The sequence below is a fragment of the Rhineura floridana genome, chromosome 7, assembly GCF_030035675.1.
Source record: "Rhineura floridana isolate rRhiFlo1 chromosome 7, rRhiFlo1.hap2, whole genome shotgun sequence".
Classification (NCBI taxonomy): domain Eukaryota; kingdom Metazoa; phylum Chordata; class Lepidosauria; order Squamata; family Rhineuridae; genus Rhineura; species Rhineura floridana.
The window spans coordinates 86,444,704-86,456,603 of record NC_084486.1 but is presented as its reverse complement, the minus strand read 5'-3'; the positions used below and the strand labels follow the sequence as shown (position 1 = coordinate 86,456,603).

The window sequence follows — 11,900 nt, the reverse complement described above, 5'->3', positions numbered from 1 at the left end:
TGCTTCAGTCCACTAAAAAATGGAGCCTGGGAGGAAATTCACTTTTTAGCAGGACAATGATCCTAAGCACAAGGCCAAAGTAACATTGGAGTGGCTCAAGAACAAAAAGATGAATGTCCTACAGTGGTCCAGTCAAAGTCCTGATCTCAAACACAATGAGAATCTGTGGCACTCTTTGAAAATTGTGGTCCACAAGCAACCTCCAACCAACCTGAACAACCTGGTGCAAATCTGCCAAGAAGAATGGGCCAAAATCCCTCCGATACTGTATGCAAAGCTGGTACATACCTACCCCAAACGACTTAAAGCTGTTATTGCAGTGAAAGGTGGTTCTACCTAATATTAATATGTGGGGGTTAAATACGTATGCAAGCAACGTTTCAGTTTTTTATGTTTCTTACACACATTTCCCAACATAAAACCAATGTCACCTTACAATAATTGATTTTGAGTTTCAGTGTTTCAAAATCAACAGAATGAAATTACAATGTACCATCTGTAATTCAGTAATATGAAAGGATTGGTCAGGGGTCTGATTACTTTTGCAAGGCACTGTATATGTTTCAGCTGAAGGTAGCTTTCTAGGTTAATGGTATAATCCAAATAATATTCATAGCTCAAATGAATATGTACACACACACACACTGATTTATTTATTGCAGTTGTAATTATTGCAGTATTAACTATGGAATGCATTAAAAGAAACGGGGTGCCACAGCATCTGATTGTCCTAATGTGCAACCTATACTCTGGAATAAAAAGGCTACTGTAAGGACAGAATATGGAGAAATCGAGTGGTTCCCCATAGGAAAGGGTGTGAGACAGGGGTATATTTTATTACCCTATTTGTTTAATCTATATGCAGAACATATCATATGGAAAGTAGGATTGGACGAAGATGAAGGTGTGAAAGTTGGAGGGAGAAATATCAGTAATTTAAGATATGCAGATGATACCATACTACTAGCAGAAACCAGTAATGATTTGAAATGAATGCCGATGAAAGTTAAACAGGAAAGCACAAAAGCAGAACTACAGCTGAATGTCAAAAAGACTCAAGTAATCACAACAGAAGATTTATGTAACTTTAAAGTTGACAATGAGGACATTGAACTTGTCAAGGATTATCAATACCTTGGCACAGTCATTAACCAAAATGGAGACAATGGTCAAGAAATCAGAAGGATAGGACTGGGGAGGGCAGCTACAAGAGAACTAGAAAAGCTCCTCAAATGCAATGATGTATCACTGAACACTAAATTCAAGATCATTCAGACCATGGTATTCCCGATCTCTATGTATGGATGTGAAAGTTGGACAGTGAAAAAAGCAGATAAGAGAAAAATCTACTCATTTGAAATGTGGTGTTGGAGGAGAGCTTTGCTCATACCATGCATGGACTGCGAAAAAGACAAATAATTGGGTGTTAGAACAAATTAAACCAGAACTGTCACTAGAAGCTAAAATGATGAAACTGAGGTTATCATACTTTGGACACATCATGAGAAGACATCCTTCACTAGAAAAGACAATAATGCTGGGAAAAACAGAAGGGAGTAGGAAAAGAGGATGGCCAAACAAGAGATGGATTGATTCCATAAAGTAAGCCAAAGATGTGAACTTACAAGATCTGAATAGGGTGGTTCATGACAGATGCTCTTGGAGGTTCCTGATTCAGAGGGTCACCATAAGTCATAATCGACTTGAAGACACATAACAACAACAAACTTCCACTGAACCAATGGAGCTTACTTCTGAGTAGTTATGTATTTGATTTCAGCTGGACGGAACAATCCAACTCAGGGCAAGCCAATGGAAGGGGTGCCAGCAGAGGAGGAGCCATTGGGAAACTCCGTGGCATCCATTTGCCATTCGAGAGTTGCCAGGCTGGCAGAATGTCAGCTCAGCTGGGAGCTGCGCACATGAATGGAAAAGAAAAAGCTGGCTCTCACGAATACTCCTACTGGTAAGTGCTCCCCATTCCCTTCCATTATGATTATTTTCTGAGGCTGCCTTTTTTCTCGGCATAACTTTGGCCCAGACTGGGAACTGCAGGAGCACTCTGAACGGGAGTTATATGTTGTGTAAGTCCCCCCACCTTGCCCCCTCCTTCAACATGTCCCAGGAATGCCCCGTTTTCAGGCTTCCGTCAGCTTCTGCTGGCACCCCTTCCATCGGGCTGGTTCCTGGCTCCTGCTGGTTCAGCCGGGGGTCCGCCACATCCAACTCACCTCAGTCTGGCATAAATACGAATTGGATTGCGCCCTAAGTCTGAAATCAAAATTAACCCGGGAACTCTTCGGGTATTCTACTTACCTGTCCCTTCTGAAATCTTCTGCTAATCTTTCCACAAGCTTGCATGATTCTACAAGATTTACATCAATTAAGTAGATTATATTTCAGTTGCCATGCCTACCATCCTTTCTGTAACACTGTATATTTTCCCCAAACTAATGCACTATTATATGCTTAACTTGGTGTGTAAACCTTTTTTGGACAGGTGGCTGTTAATTTACTCCATGAGTAACATACAGATTGTAGATGTGCAAGAGTTCCACATGAAGCTAACAGCATTTCTCACAAAGAATTTCCTCTCAATGATCTCAACAAATTCTCTCTCACACTTCCCTGCAACACATTTTGAACTCGTGGCTGCTACAAAACAGATCTGTTGATGTGAGTAATTACCTGTGAATATCTCATAACAACTGGGGTGGTAAACTACTTCTCATGCAAATGCATCTCCACCTGCTACATGAATGTTTAATTGCTTTGCTGCCATCTACATATACGGGTTGCTTGAGTGTTCTTTTATGACGATGTACTCCACAGTTTTCTTAGCTCAATCCTCTGTAATCTTTAATAACTCGGCTTCTTTCATATGATGCTTTTTCAGAATTTATTATAAACAGAAAATTTTCTTCCAAATTCAGAGGTAAAAGAAGAGGCTTAATTTGGCTCCTAGTACTAGGAGACTGGGTGACTATGGACTGTGTTGAATCAAATGATGCCTTACTTACCTAGCTGCTCTACTTGATGTAAAGACTGAAAAGCACACTTGTCTGATTGTCTCAAGTTTGTTTTCAGCTTTGCTTTATTGATGGAATATTGTCAGCAAGTTATATGGCATTGAAGTCTACAATTATTATCAGGTTCCAAAGGATACTTAACACATATATGGTCATATACCAGTGGAAACATTGCAGCATATGATTTAGCATCAGCTATTTTATTCCATTCAAGAATCATAACAAAGACTGTATCCCAACCTCTTGTCACATTCTGAACATCCTGTGCGTCTTTGATGATCATGTGACTGATGAAGAACAAAGTTTTGTTTTCAGCTACAAATGGTTAACATGTAATAGATCCATTTCAAGGGCACAGTATGAAGATATTATCTTCATCAACGTTTAGCTCCACTGACTCTGAAATAAAAGGAGAGATAACCTATTTCAGGCATTTATAGTAATATTACAATACAATAATACAGTGCCTCAGATTCTTGATACTTGGTGCTGCCAAGGACCAGAAATAGACTTTTTTCCATGACAGTAGTGTCCCTGAATGCATGACTTTATATTCATCCATAAAAGTGAATGGCTGCACTTGGAGCAATTCACACTGAGAACAAAACCTGTCCTCAGAGTGGCTCAGCTCATACTGGCAGAGATGTTGCAGAAAGACACAATATGTTTCTATGCAAAGGGAATCTTGCAATATGTGCATTTTGTTGGATATTAGTAACTTTCATTAGTTACTCCCTGTTTTCCCAAGTATGTGAGTATAAAGGAATAAGTGGTGTCTACACGCTGGACAACAGGTATCAATACCCAAACACTTTGAGATCTTACAGGGATGGCAGGCAGGGACTCCAAAGACACATACTAATTAAAATGAATGCACTTAAGCATCATTGCCCTATGTCATCCTTTAGCTCCGGGATTAAATGGGATTAAGTGGCTGCTGCCATATTATTTTGTAATGAATATTTAACGCTAAAACAATATGCCTGAGGATGATAATGGACCCCAGCTCCATAATGGGTGATTCTCTCATCCTTCCACAGCGTATCTTCTGAAATATTTGTGATTAACTGTTAAGATAAATTAATTAGCCTAAGATTAACAGTCATTTGTAATTATGTTTGTGAGATGATGCCCCCATGCTAACTGGGTATACAGCAGGCCCTATCATCCCTAGCATAATCTCATGATGCCTACTAATTAATAATTATATATTTTGTTATGATTGTTTTGCTACCAGCTTGTTGTATCTCAATAGAGATCCACTGTGGTGTAACGGTTAGAGTGTCAGACTAACACAGGGAGACCCAGGTTCAAATTCCCACTCAGCCAAGAAGCTCACTGTATGACCTTGGCCCAGTCACTGGCCTGATTTACATGTCAGGAGTGTAACCAGGGATCAGGCAATGGATCCGGCAGGTGGGCCAGATATGAAACTCCTCCACTTCTGTGGGCCATTAGACAGGTGGGTGGGGCCATCTATCTGCCAATCACCTGATGTCAGCTGACATCAAGTAATTCAGCATCAAATGGGTGCATACTGAGTGCATTTTCAATTCTTCCTTTTGGCCCCCCAGATGTTGATGCTCATCCCTGGCTATGGGCCATTCTTGCTGGGGCTAATGGGAGTTGTATTTCAGCAACATTTGGAGGGCCAAAGGTTCCCAACACCTGCTCTAAATGCACTCTTATTTTTCTTTCCAGATTCGGCACCTTTGTGCAGTGACAGAAAAAGGTGCCAATTTAAAAGGGCATCAAATTCTACTAGTGGATTGAAAGGAAGAATTTGCACTTAGAGTGCTCTCCTGATTCTTCCTATTCATTTTGGTCCCACAGCATCTCATGCCTATCATCATATGACACCTGGTGATATTATTTATTTATTATTTATAACCTGCTCTTCTACAATAAGGACACAAAGCAGTGTATGAAAAATTGTAAATAGAAACGTTAATATGTTTGGCTGTTTTTTTAAAAACCAAACATAGCACTACCATTCTTGTAATAAGCATATCATATCCAAATCTAAGTTTATCATTAAGTTTTAGAGTGATATATGTCTGCTCTGGAATTCACACATCATTCACATGTAGAGAGCAATGCAAACCCAAGATCTGCTGGGATGAATGGAGTTTGGAATAGGTGGATCTCAGGGCTGAGCTTAGCTGAAGCCCAGTCAAAGCAAGTCTTAAAAAAGGGATGTTCCAGGGGAGTGGCAGTGGTGGGACAGGGCAAGGGGAGACTTATCCCTATTCCAAACTCTGTTCAGTTTGGCCATGTGACCCAGCAACTCAGTGGAAGTTACACTGGCAAATTTGAAGACTCTACTTTAAAGGCTTGTTTTTCTTCTGCCAGGCTGAGGCTGGCTCAGCCAGCAGTAGCCTTGCTCCTGAACAGAATTTGGAATAGGGGTAAATTACACCAGCATAATTTACCCCAATGTAAATTATGCTGGCTTCTTATTCTTTGGATTGCTCTGACTGACTGCCTACATCCTTCACCAACTGTTCATAAGTAGAGGCATCATGGTTGACTACAACATGTTGCTTGTCCACATGATGCAACTGCAGCAACAGCTCACAGTAATATCGTCCAACAAAAACCATCTTTTGTGACAGGCTAATGACTCCACTGCTCACCAAAACCCAGGATGTTAAGTTTGTTTTCTGCTTAGCTGGTAAATCCTCACAAGGCTACATGATAGGCAGGCATGGTGCTGTGGGCCACGTGGGGAGGCCTGGTGGCCTAATTAGGTTCAGGAGCTGGAAGTCTCCCACTGCTGTTTTAAAATAAACTATGGCTTAATGCCCCCTTTAGGATGCACACCTTAACGTGGTGAGGGGGTTTGAGAGTGTTGAAGAAGCTGAGAGCAATGCCATTAGGAGTCTAGACCAAGAGGCTAGACTCCTAGCAAGGGCACCCAAGGTGGAATGGTCAAAGCTGAGACACCAGACTAAGATGCATCCAAACTCAGAGGAAGGCAATGGTAAACCACCTCTGAATACCTCTTACCATGAAAACCTTATGAACAGGGTATCCAAAATACAACATGAGATACTGCTGGAATATGAGACCCCCAGGTCAGAAGGCACTCTCTGAGCTACTGGGGAAGAACAAAAGACAAGTACGAGTAGTGCTGTGACTAATGACACAGCTGGGTCAAAGCCGAAAGGAAGCCCAGAGGCTGACACGCACAGATGCAAAAGGAGAGTCCGGAGTTGTACGACGCACACAATAGGAATATGGAATGTGAGAAGCATGAACCAGGGAAAGTTAGAAATTGTCAAGCAAGAAATGGAACATATCAACATTACAATACTTGGTGTGAGTGAATTAAAATGGACAGGAATAGGACATTTTCAATCAGGCGACTACAAAATATTTTATACAGGAAATGAGAAATCAAGAAGAAACAGGGTTGCTATAATAGTGAGAAGTGATGTAGCAAAAGCAATTAGGAGCTACAACACAAGGTCTGAGTGAGTGATATCAATGAGATTAAACGAGAAACCTATTAACATAACCATCATACAAGTCTACGCTCCAACGTCAAATGCAGAAGAAGAATTTGAGAGATTTTATGCAGAAGTACAGGAGGAAATTGATCACACACCAAAACAAGATATGATGATAATCATGGGGGACTGGAATGCAAAAGTAGGGAACAGAGAAGAACTAGGAATTGTGGGAAAATGGGGCTTAGGAGACAGAAATGAAGCAGGGTTCTGTGAAGCCAATAATTTGTTTCTTGCAAACACATTTTTTGAGCAACTGAAAAGATGACTGTTCACTTGGACATCACCAGATGGTCAATATAGGAATCAATTTGATTATATAATTGGTAACAGAAGATGGAGAAGTTCCATACTTTCTGCAAAAACAAGACCAGGAGCAGACTGCGGTACAGATCATGAACTGGTCGTATCAAAAATCAGAGTAAAACTAAAGAACAACAAAGCAACCATAATGCCAAAATACAATTTAAATAACATCGCAGAAGAATATAAAGATCAAATAAGGAACAGATTTGAGGCCTTAAACTTAGTTGACAGAGAACCAGAAGAACTATGGAATGAAGTCAGAGACATGGTCCGGGAAGAATGCAAGAAGACAATACCTCTAGTTAAAAAGAGAGAAAGACCTCAATGGATGACTGAAGAAACTCTTAAAATGGTTAAAGAGAGAAGGAAAGCAAAAGCAAAAGGAGATAGAAACACGGTCAGAACCCTAAATGCAAAAATACAGCGACTAGTACATTGGGACAAAGGGAACTATTACAATAGTTATTGTATAGAAATAGAAGAGGACAACAAAAAGGGAAGAACAAGAGCCCTGTTCCAAAAAATTAGATAAATTAATGGGAAATTTAAACTAAGAGTAGGGATGCTGAATAATCAACAAGGGAACACACTGACTGACCGAGATGAAATAAAAGGAGGATGGAAGCAATACACTGAAGAACTCTATAAAAGAAATGCCAGGATGACAGATTCATTCACGGAGGAGCCATATGATGAAGAAACAGAAATGTTAGAATGTGAGGTAAAAGCTGCCCTTAAAATACTTGGAAGAAACAAATCACCAGGAACAGATGGCATACCAATAGAGTTGCTACAAGCTACTGAGAGTGAATCTGTCCAAATTTTGATAAAAATTTGTCAAGAAATATGGAAAACTAAACAATGGCCCACAGACTGGAAGCGTTCAATATATATCCCAATTCCAAAGAAAGGGGAGCCCAGGAAACGCAGTAATTATTGAACTATTGCCTTAATATCCCATGCAAGTAAAGTAATGCTCAAGATTCTACAACAAAGGCTCTTACCATATATGGAGAAATGCCAGACGTCCAAGCTGGATTTAGAAAGGGAAGAGGCACCAGAGATCATATCGCAAACATACGCTGGATAATGGAATGGACCAAGGAATTTCAGAAGAAAATCACCCTGTGCTTTATAGATTACAGCAATTCATTGTGTGGAGCATGAAAAACTATGGAATGCTTTAAAAGAAATGGGGGTGCCACAGCATCTGATTGTCCTGATGTGCAACCTCTACTTTGGAATAAAGGTTACTGTAAGGACAGAATATGGAGAAACCAATTGGTTCCCCATAGGAAAGGGTGTGAGACAGGGGTGTATTTTATCACCTTATTTGTTTAATCTGTAGGCAGAACATATCATACGGAAAGCAGGATTGGACCAAGATGAAGGAGTTGTGAAAATTGGAGAGAAAAATATCAATAATTTAAGATATGCAGACATACCATACTACTAGCAGAAACCAGTAATGATTTGAAAAGAATGCTGATGAAAGTCAAAGAGGAAAGCACAAAAGCAGGACTACAGCTGAACGTCAAAAAGACTAAAGTAATTACAACAGAAGATTAATGTAACTTTAAAGTTGACAATGAGGACATTGAACTTGTCAAGGATTATCAATACATCGGCCCAGTCATTAACCAAAATGGAGACAATAGTCAAGAAATCAGAAGAAGGCTAGGGCTAGGGAGGGCAGCTACCAGAAAACTAGAAAAGGTCCTCAAATGCAAAGATGTATGATGGAACACTATATTCAAGATCATTCAGACCATGGTATTCCTGATCTCTATGTATGGATGTGAAAGTTGGACAGTGAAAAAAGAGGATAAGAGAAAAATCTACTCATTTGAAATGTGGTGTTGGAGGAGAGCTTTGTGCATACCATGGACTGTGAAAAAGACAAATAATTGGGTGTTAGAACAAATTAACCCAGAACTGTCACTAGAAGCTAAAATGATGAAACTGAGGTTATCATACTTTGGACACACAATGAGAAGACATGATTCACTAGAAAAGACAATAATGCTGGGAAAAACAGAAGGGAGTAGAAAAGGAGAAGGCCAAACAAGAGATGGATTGATTCCATAAAGGAAGCCACAGACGTGAACTTACAAGATCTGAACATGGTGGTTCATGACAGATGCTCTTGGAAGTCACTGATTCATAGTGTCGCCATAATTCGTAATCGACTTGAACGCACATAACAACAACAACAACATGGCTTAATGTGAAGAGACAGTTCCTGCAGTTCAAATGACGAAGCTTCACTTGGCTCTGCTTCTTTCTATAGCATACTGGGGAGGAAATAGAGACTGGCTTGGAGTTATGTGTGAACCTAGTGCTTGTTTCCCTGAAATAAGCCAAGAGTGGTAAACTAAAGACAAAACTTGTTTATTTTAAATTATGGTTTAAAGTGGCATGTGAACCAAGCCACTGCCATTTCTCAGTTTAACCTACCTCACAAGGTTGCTGTGAGGATAACATGGAGGGGCTCCTCAGAGGAAAAAGCAGAATATTTATTTCTTTTATTTAGAAAATGTATAAACTGCTTGCTATAAAAAATTTTTCCAAGAGGTGTACAAGTCCAATCACATATAAAACATGACTAAAATACACATACCAATTAAAAACAAATATATATAAGACCATAATTAAAAACAAAGATAAAATCAATAAAACATTTTAAACAAAGTATGGCTGCAATCCAATACATGTCTACTTAAAAGTAAGCTCCATTGTGTTCAATAGGACTTACTCCCAGGTAAGTGGGTATAGATTGCAGTCTATATGTAATAAATAAATAGTGCATGGATGAAGATGTAGGGTAACTGGATTTTTTTTTTAAACTTACTCAGGGAATTATGGATTTGCATTCTATGTAGCCTCATGCTAGAAGATCTGTGGAACAACAGGGTATTTGTTCTTCTGGGTTGTTTGGTTCAGATGTTCAGTTCTTTAATCAAAGAGACATCTTATTTTCAATTATTTTCTCTATTTCAGAATATCTGAGGTGACATAATTCAACAGTTCTCTGTTTCACAGAACGTGAAGACTGTCCCTTATTTTCAGATATGACAATTCTAAAAAGACAAAAACTGCAGCGGCTCAAAGTTGGATAGCCACTTTATTGTCTGAAGACCATACACCAGCAGCAAATGTGAATACGAAAGGCTTCAGCTGTGGGACTTCTGCCTGCTATGCACTTCTTAAGACACTGAGCTTCAGTCCATAACACAGGTGTTCGTTCTACCTCAGACTTAAATTTATTGTGACATAAGCCACATCCTATTTCAGCATGTACAGGAATCTTTTCTTAATTCTGAAACAACAGCCCTGCAAAATCCATCTTCTTTTTGTGTACTTAAGGAATGAATAAGACACAGGCTGTAATTTATGCTCTTTTGCCTGGGAAATAAGCTCCAGTGAACGTTTACTTCAATGGGGAATGAAGAAGCACACGACTGGGCTATAGAGATAACACACTTAGCATTCATATAGAATTTTTTGAATGTTCAAAGCACATATATTATCTCACTATTAAGTAGTGCAACCCTGTAACATAAATCAATGTTATTTTCCCCCTAATGTAAAGCGCGTGCGAGTATATCTCGCCTACTACTTAACAGTGAGATAGCACGTTACCCTAGACCAGTTCTCTAACGATGCCCCGCTATTTAACGCTTAGCCTGCATGCGTGGGCTGTTACCTACAATCGGCATATTCCAATGTAAGAAGTTTGAGGATCCTAACTTGACAATATGTTTTCTGTGGAGATCAATGTGTGCCTGCCGTGGAAAAAAGGAGTCGTTCTGTTTCCTTCTTCCTTTTCTCGACCTAAAATAATCCCAGAACCAATTAATACATTACCGAGGGCCGGTCTCCCGAGGGCGGGACGTACCCATGTGACTGACCGACCAGGCAGGGAGAAACGGCCGCCCCGGACTAGCGGCGGCCTACCCGGGCCCAGCAGCGGCTGCTCCGTTTTTGAGTTTGTCGCTGCCGGGCCCGGGCCGGCGAGACCGCTGTCCCATGGGGAGGCCGGGTAGCCCCCCGCAGGCCGAAAACCGCTGCCCATTGTGGGCGCTGCCGGAGGAATTATTGCTGCTCATCTGCTCGTACCTGGACGCGCGGGCCTTGGGCCGCCTGGGCCAGACCTGCCGCCGCCTTTGCCGCTTCACTTCTCGGGATGTTCTCTGGAGGCGCCTCGCCCGTTCCTGTCTCAACGCAGGCTTCAGCGCGCTTGGCGCCGACCTGTAAGCGCCTGGGGCTTGGAAAGGCTGGCTGGGAAAATACGGGGCTTCGCGGCCTAGTTGGTTGCTAAGGGGCGCCCTTGTAACTAAGGCCACGCCCGCTCTGTTAGGGGAGGTGGGTCCCTGAAGCGCCGTGGCCGCGGTAAGGTAGGAGGGAAGAATTACGGCTGTGGATCCCCTGGAGGAGTCTGGACGGAATAGTGGTGGGGCGGAGATCAGGGTCGGGAGAGGTAATGGGCAAGAAGCAGCCTAAGATACACGGTTCGTTCAAGGGCCGAATTGTGCTTATCTTCATTGCTCTTGGAGCTATTAGCCTGCGACCCATGGCCAGATAGCCTGGCACACGAGTTGGTCTTTGCCATTCGTTATTAGACCACACATCCTTGGACCTGGTATTCTGCAAGGGACTGAGCTGTTATGACGACCCTTCTTACTAGGGTAAAGGATGCCGAACTTTTAATAACGGGCAAGGTGCCTCTTCCCCCCATCCGCACCCCGTCTCGTTTAAAATTGGAGGCACACTATAGGGTACACACACAAAGATATATATGTCTTTTTAAAATATGCTCCCGGAACAAATGGGTAGGCTTTCTTCTTGTAACTGCAGGATAGCCCAATTCGGCTGCAGTCCTATACGCACTTACCTGGGAGTAAGTCCCATTGAACTCATTGGACTTCAGCCTCTGGTATATATGAGAATCTCTGATCTTGGGTTGGGTTCTCTGTTGGGCTGTGCAACCCTGGTTCTATATGGTTAAAGCAACAATTTGGGACCTATGGACAAGTTATTTTGCCTTGAACTC

General features: G+C 41.3%; 1 protein-coding gene and 1 long non-coding RNA gene across 3 annotated transcripts in view; one reads left to right on the top strand and one right to left on the bottom strand.

Moving 5' to 3' along the window:
- Window positions 1–3,076: 3,076 nt before the first annotated feature.
- LOC133389130 (uncharacterized) lies at window positions 3,077–11,384 on the bottom strand. 2 transcript variants are annotated; one of them, XR_009764033.1, is made up of 3 exons: window positions 10,967–11,384; window positions 9,699–9,800; window positions 3,077–3,428 (listed from the first exon to the last, which is right to left on the bottom strand). It is a non-coding gene; the product is annotated as an uncharacterized LOC133389130 (long non-coding RNA). The 2 variants fall into 2 exon arrangements; XR_009764034.1 differs by lacking the exon at window positions 10,967–11,384 and adding an exon at window positions 10,558–10,699.
- FBXW4 (F-box and WD repeat domain containing 4) overlaps window positions 10,729–11,900 on the top strand; it is a 126,254-nt gene continuing 125,082 nt past the window's right edge. The window contains exon 1 of the mRNA XM_061636224.1: window positions 10,729–11,100. Coding sequence (XP_061492208.1) covers window positions 10,877–11,100 — 224 coding nt within the window. The 5' untranslated portion in view covers window positions 10,729–10,876. The remainder of the gene's footprint in view (window positions 11,101–11,900) is intronic.